This window comes from Aspergillus novofumigatus, assembly GCF_002847465.1.
Source record: "Aspergillus novofumigatus IBT 16806 chromosome Unknown P174scaffold_47, whole genome shotgun sequence".
Lineage (NCBI taxonomy): Eukaryota > Fungi > Ascomycota > Eurotiomycetes > Eurotiales > Aspergillaceae > Aspergillus > Aspergillus novofumigatus.
This window is the reverse complement of record NW_020194320.1, coordinates 4916-11168: the sequence shown is the minus strand read 5'-3', so window position 1 is coordinate 11168 and position 6253 is coordinate 4916. Positions and strand designations below refer to the sequence as shown.

General features: G+C 45.8%; 2 protein-coding genes across 2 annotated transcripts; one reads left to right on the top strand and one right to left on the bottom strand.

Annotated features, from left to right (window-relative positions):
- Positions 1 to 25: 25 nt before the first annotated feature.
- Positions 26 to 3664, bottom strand: P174DRAFT_436314 (pectin lyase-like protein; the record flags this gene model as incomplete). Its single annotated transcript, XM_024826006.1, has 10 exons — positions 26 to 237; positions 311 to 413; positions 488 to 1104; positions 1128 to 1279; positions 1395 to 1889; positions 1948 to 1975; positions 2402 to 2508; positions 2549 to 2735; positions 3033 to 3054; positions 3184 to 3664. Coding segments are annotated over 10 exons (2404 nt in total), but the record flags the coding sequence as incomplete, so codon positions are not given.
- Positions 3665 to 3768: 104 nt separating this feature from the next.
- Positions 3769 to 4160, top strand: P174DRAFT_196533 (uncharacterized protein). Its single transcript, XM_024821302.1, has one exon. The coding sequence runs from the start codon at positions 3821 to 3823 to the stop codon at positions 4040 to 4042; it is 222 nt and encodes a 73-aa protein (XP_024676783.1). The 5' UTR covers positions 3769 to 3820; the 3' UTR covers positions 4043 to 4160.
- Positions 4161 to 6253: the final 2093 nt, after the last annotated feature.

Sequence of the window (6253 nt, the reverse complement as noted above, 5' to 3'; positions counted from 1 at the left end):
CTGCTCATCCCGGCGTCGTGCGAACCAGGGACGACGACGTGACGCAGTTCGCGATCCTTGATGATCGCATACATGCGGTTCATCCAGTCGGCGTTGTTGAGTTGCAGCGAGGTGACATAGCCGTACTCCTCACTGCCGCTGATGACCAGTGCCACGCTGACCCGCTCACCAGGGAATCCGAGCTCGCGCCAGCCCAGGCCCATGCCGCCGAGGTCAAAGACCACGCGGCGCTCGTAGCTGTCCGGGATGTGCGTTGGTAACGTGCACGGCAAAGGTCTTGTCGGTGTTCTCGAGTTGATAGTAGGCGTACCCGTTGGTGTCGACGAAGCTGCCCACCTTGAGGCCCAGATCGTACGTGACGTTGTTCTTCAACGCCCGCCCGAGGGCACGTCGCCAAACTGCCAGGTCGAGAACTGGTAGGGTTCGGGGCCCGCCGTATGGATGAATTTGTAGGGGGTTAAATTGACAATCGTCACAGACTGCTGACCGTCTGTGTCGTCGGCATGATTTAGCACGGTACCATCGTTTGACCATAGCTCAATCTCCCCGGGTGGCACGTATTCACTGCTATATTGACGGGCCGCATTTGAACACTGGTCATCTCCCCCGTCGCCAGGCTTGGGCGCCGCGCCAATGGATGGCAGCTCATACAGTGAGATGTGCGCCCAACTCGGGTGGCTCGAGACCGCGAGGTTTGCTGCAGATGTGATTGTGGTCCCGTCCGGAGAGACGATGATATTCTTCGCGCCGGTCCCAATCACATGTTGTAATCGATTGTTATCGTAGTTGCTGCCGAGAAGCCACAGCGCCTTCTGGCAACCGTGGACGTCGATGCAGTCTTGCGTGTACGTGCGGAACCAAGAGTACGTGCCCGCAGACCCGATATGGACATTTTGGCAGTTTTTCATGATGACAGCCCACGAGGCATCGCAGCCGTCCGCATCGCTGCCATCGCAGCCGTACTTGGGATCGCTGTCAAAGGTGCCGACCACCTGGTCGAATGGTGCAGGGGGCTTCGGCGTCGGCTGGTAGTAAGGTGATTCGGTCTGCAAGAACGTGGTGAAGATGTTTTGGGCGCCATTGAAGTTGTACTGGTAGAAGACGCTATGCTCCGAAGCTGTCCGTACAGCCATGTGGCCTTTTGGCTTTCGATCAGCATGCCCCGTGCACTGTACACGGAGAGCTGTTCCATGTTGTTCAATGGGTCATCGAGCAACGGATCGTCAATCATGTGGTCTGCCACCCAAAGCCACATGTTGTCAAAATAGCCCGAAGCCCGCTTGGTGACGTGTAGGAGCATGCTAGCCACTTGACATGAAGATGGATTGGTCCCAGTGGTGATCGGAGGACACTCTGTCGGCATCAACTCGGTCCCGTTGCACCCCCAGCCGTACGTGGACATCCCACAGCGCGGCCGAGCCTGCGCTTTCTGCGGCGACGTTCCACTCCATCAGGATAACTCCCGGGGTCGGACCTTTGCTTGTCAAGATGAGATCTTGTAGCTCGACATTGCCGACCTCCCCCTCGTTGCCGACCCTGAGCATGACCGCGGGCTTGCTGGCATCGCCAAAGTAACCTCCTGATGCTGCAAACTGCGACCAGGTCTCATCGATGATCTTCACATTCTTGGGAACAGTAACGGTGCGTTTGATGATGTAGGTGCCGGCATCTACCAAGATGATCTTGCTGCCATCGCCATATTTATTGAAGGCATTCTGAACAGCGTCCGTGTCGTCCGTCGAGCCGTCGCCAGCAGCACCTTCATCCTTGAGATGAACAAAGTCTACTGCGGTTTTGTCAGCGTACTGGTTCCTGGGACGTTCAAAGTAAGGAGCCACATCGAGTCCCGCGACAGATGGTCCCAGGAGAGAGGGTTCTTGGTCATAGTCCTTTGACCCGTTGGTCCAGGACCGTTTGTTTTCCTTATACGTTGCCCCCATCACATACTGTTTGTTGAATCAGCAAAGATTGTGACCTGAATGGGGGCAGCTTAGGGTAGCAATATACGCTCTTGTAATATCCGGAAAAGAGGATCAGGTTGTCACTCTAATGGTCTTTGATTGGACGATCTAGCTGGACATTATCTAAAACCAACCCGGTGAATCTGGAGTCCATGACAGTTAACTGGGATGGCCATCTTAATTGCAAAAGACTTGGTACTGGAGAAGACTGAGTTAATAATGGTTACTGAGCCTGGGATCTGCCCGTTGGCATCGTTGTATAGTCGGAATCCAACTTTGGCGTTCTTGACCATGATGCTCTTCTATACCCAACCCCAGTCCCAGATGACTTTGACTGCAGTATTGCAGCTATTAAAGGTCAACTGCGTGACACTAAACTGCTGACTGCCTCCATCTGCGAGCTGTTAGTGTTGAGGCTTAGACTGCTGGGTCTCACTTACAAATCCTGAAGTTGCTGCTGGTGAAAGTGATGTCTAACATGACGCCCTGCTACCATTCTCTGCGTACATGCCTTGCTGAGTCTGTCAGGTAAAATAGTCAGCCGGCTCTAATTAAGTGCTAGTGGACTTGAAAGTCTCAACACCTACCATGGCAGAATCTGTGATGATCTTAACATTCTTAATTGTTGTCGCCTGGGCCACCTGATAGTGGAGTGCAACCATATAGGCACCTGGATTGCTTGCTGTGATATCAATCTTCAAATTGCGAATCTGGCTATAAAACCGCGCAGTGTTGATATACCACTCCAGCGCATTGCCATCGGGCCCGTCTCCACTGTTATTAACATAGACGTCTGTGGACAAGACTCCGAGACTGACAAAGCTCGAGGTGGCTCAGATGGTTGGCCAGTTATTTGCATCACTAATGATCTGAGTGCTGAAGTAAATGCTAATCAAGCTAGACATAAGGTATGTTCTGGGGGGAAATATATAATGGCATTTTTGGTAGTGGCCCCATTGCAAGCGGCGCCACATTGCTTGCCGTCATCGATGGCCCTTTGGATTGCTGCTGTAGAATCCTACCATTATTTAGTCCCATCATCTATACTGTGCTTCTGTTAGGTGTACTAACTCTTTGACCTGTGGGATCAGCCCTATAGTTGTTAATAATATGTTAAAAGACCTACAAGTTGCATCATGTCAGCGTAGTCTTTGGGATCGAAGCTGTTGAGGGGATTAGCTGCTGGAGAGTAGACACCTTATAGTTAGGATTATCTCCCTACAGGATGGCACCCTTTTGCTCAATCCCCTCCATCCAGAATGTTCCCGCCCTCTGGTATAACTTGGTGTAGTTTCTACAGCTAAGCCACCTGCTTTGAGCTTGGCTACTAGCGCTGCCGCGCGGGCAATCTGGTTGGTGATATTGAGTAGAGGCGGCGGTGCAGCCATGTTGTCATGCTTACCTAGCTTTGTCCCTGGCTTCATAGAGTAGTTGTTACGTGACGGGTGGGCAAGACGGGCTTGATTCCGCTTGGTCATTTCCGCAACGGCCTCTCTGACTATCTGATGGGCGGTTGCAATCTGGCTTGAGGTCGCGTTGTGCGCCGCCACATTTGGGGGCAAAACAGCCGCCTCTCCCCGAGGGGAGATAAACGCTTGATGATGGGCAGCATGGTCCCAGTGGGCGTGGGAACTGGATAGGATGAGGACAAAATAGGAAAGGATATATACCCAGGAAAGAGTGGCAGAAAGAGAGATCCACATCTTGCTCACTGACAAAAGGGAGCGAAAAGGAGCGAATAAGCTAGGTCAGCTCAATACATAAGTGTCTGGTTCTTGAGAAAGAAGGGAAATGGAGTGACTGTGCCATTTGATTTATATATAGAGCTTAGTTACTCTGAGGTTGAGCCTGAACCAGCCATGCTTGATTATGGGGTATATTGCATATTGGATAGGGGGATATGCAGAACAACCCTGCTACTGCTGATTCCTATGGTTACAGATGCCAATGTCGCTGCTCTTCTGGCTCAGAAGAATAATGAGCAGAGTGTTGTTCACACCCTTTCTCTGGGGAGACTGCATCCCATGGCTACATATGAGCGGAGTTGTGCCTTCTTTAAGGTAGTACTAGCAGCTGGTTGAGCTGCTAGTTTGACAACGATCTCTGTTAGATTGTATAGATTCCCTGAGGATGGCTCTGGATTGTCCTAACACCGTCCATGTCTGAATCTGGCGTGGATTGCGGTGGTGTTTGTTGCGGAGGCCATCAGTAGGTTGATGGTAGATGAAGTATTGAATTATGTTACCGCTTGCCCGATTTGGAAGCATATGAATTGGCGAAGCACTGCCACTCTTGGCCGAATATTCGATAGCATTCGATCATTAGAAGACCTGCAATCCGACCCCTATCGAAGGCATATATAGGAGATAGATAGTCATTCGTTTAGAAGAATCAGACCTTCATTGATTTTCAATTGGCCATATAGTTTACTAGTGATTTGGAAAGTTTACATATTTTAGTGATTTTAACAGTTATGAGCCCGGATTGCCCTTAAGAGACGCACAGATTGATTTGTTTGGATCATTCTTCCAGGCCTGCATATTGGAGAGCTCTATCTTATAGTATTAGCGAGATATCTCATTAGAATTGCCTGATTCGGAAGAATTGAAGTTATATTAACACCGCCGTCACCCTATCTTGAAGCCAACATGGAGTATTATGCTAAGCTAATAAGATCCATCAGGAAGGTCCCCATCGTGCTAGATTTGCCTGATGATTGGTGGAACTGGGACTCTCATATAAAAGGTATAGTAATGAGCTATAGAGTGAAAGAGATCTTGCTTAGAGAAATGCCGCGCCTATTAAAGCTAATTCATCCAGATGATTTGGAATCAACCAATCAGAGAGCTGCAATAGATCTTGAATCAAAAACCTTATATAATTATTAAGTCAACAGTTAGAAGAGATATTATAAGGAATGGAAGGAAGCAGAGCAAGGCCTAGTAGCTATTTAGTAAGAAATAGAGTAAACAGTCGCGTAGAAGCATCTCAGGTAGCTCACTAATAAATCAGATTATGTCATTAAAGATATTTAAAGCTGAAGGCCAAGCTGGAGCTAAAGAAGGAAGATTAGATATTACATATTATGGCAAGATATAACCAACTCCTATTAAAGCCAGCCAATCAGAATATTGAGATGTAGCTAGGCAAATAGGAAGATATGATAAGTAAATACAATTGACTTGGATTAAAGAGCTTTACTAGGGAAGATGTAACCAGGTCCTTCCTTACAGTACTAAGGGGCCTGGATCAATCATATGCCTAGATAAGATTAAATAAATTAATAAAGGATAAGTTATTAGATATGTTTAATAAGATCTACTATTTCTATAAATAATAGTGATCCCTTAGTTAAAGAGAATAGAAGAGCATATTTACCACCTTTAAGGGATAATCCTCTGATTAATAGAATTCTGATTTGGCCAATCAGAATTATGGAAATGAACAGCTAAATAAATAGCCTAAGCAAGGCCTAGAAGACTACGCCTGCAGAGAGAAGTATATGTTTAATAAGTGCCTATATTTAATTAAATCATTAAGGCTGAATGGATGGAAGCTAAATGCAGAGATTATAGAATAATTTAAGTAGCTTAAGCAGATGAAACTAAGAGTGTGATATGCTATAGAATAAGTAATTAAGTAAGTAAATTAGAAGCAGGGAATATCTTGCATGGTAATAAGTATTATTTAAAGTAATTCTATAGTATTCTCACTAGGAAGTAATGCATATGAGCTATAAGATAGTTAGATTATTAATTTAGGAGTAGATATTAATATCTATAATAGTTAAACTTAATTCCTTACCTACAAACCAGTGGAAGACAAGTATGCGCGTTTTAGTATAATAAATATGCAAATCCTCAGATACAGGAGGGTCAAACTAAAAGCAATTAGAATAAATAGAATGCTATATATCCTGGAACTAAGCAGAGTAGCCTATATATCTAAGTACTATATAAATTTACTTTTAACCTTTCATATGAAGAAGTATAGATTTTATCTTAATTAATACACTAATACCATAGAAGATCAGCATAGGAAGCTAATTTACTGCATAGAAATAAGATGTAATCTAGAAGTGGTGGAATATAATCTAATATTAAATGTCTTTGCAATGAATTAATATTCAGAATAGCCACATAAATCCACTGAAACTAGTGAATGATGGCATAAACAGCTAGTATATTTAGGAGATGAAGCCATATAGCATCTAGAGGAGGCATCTATTAGTGCAAAAGTATTAAATTATAAGAGATCAATCTGCAAGACATGCAGGCTAGTGAAGGCCTATA

Excerpts from the sequence above, each read along its gene's own strand:
- P174DRAFT_196533 (XM_024821302.1), top strand. The coding sequence starts at position 3,821 with ATGCTTGATTATGGGGTATATTGCATATTGGATAGGGGGATATGCAGA.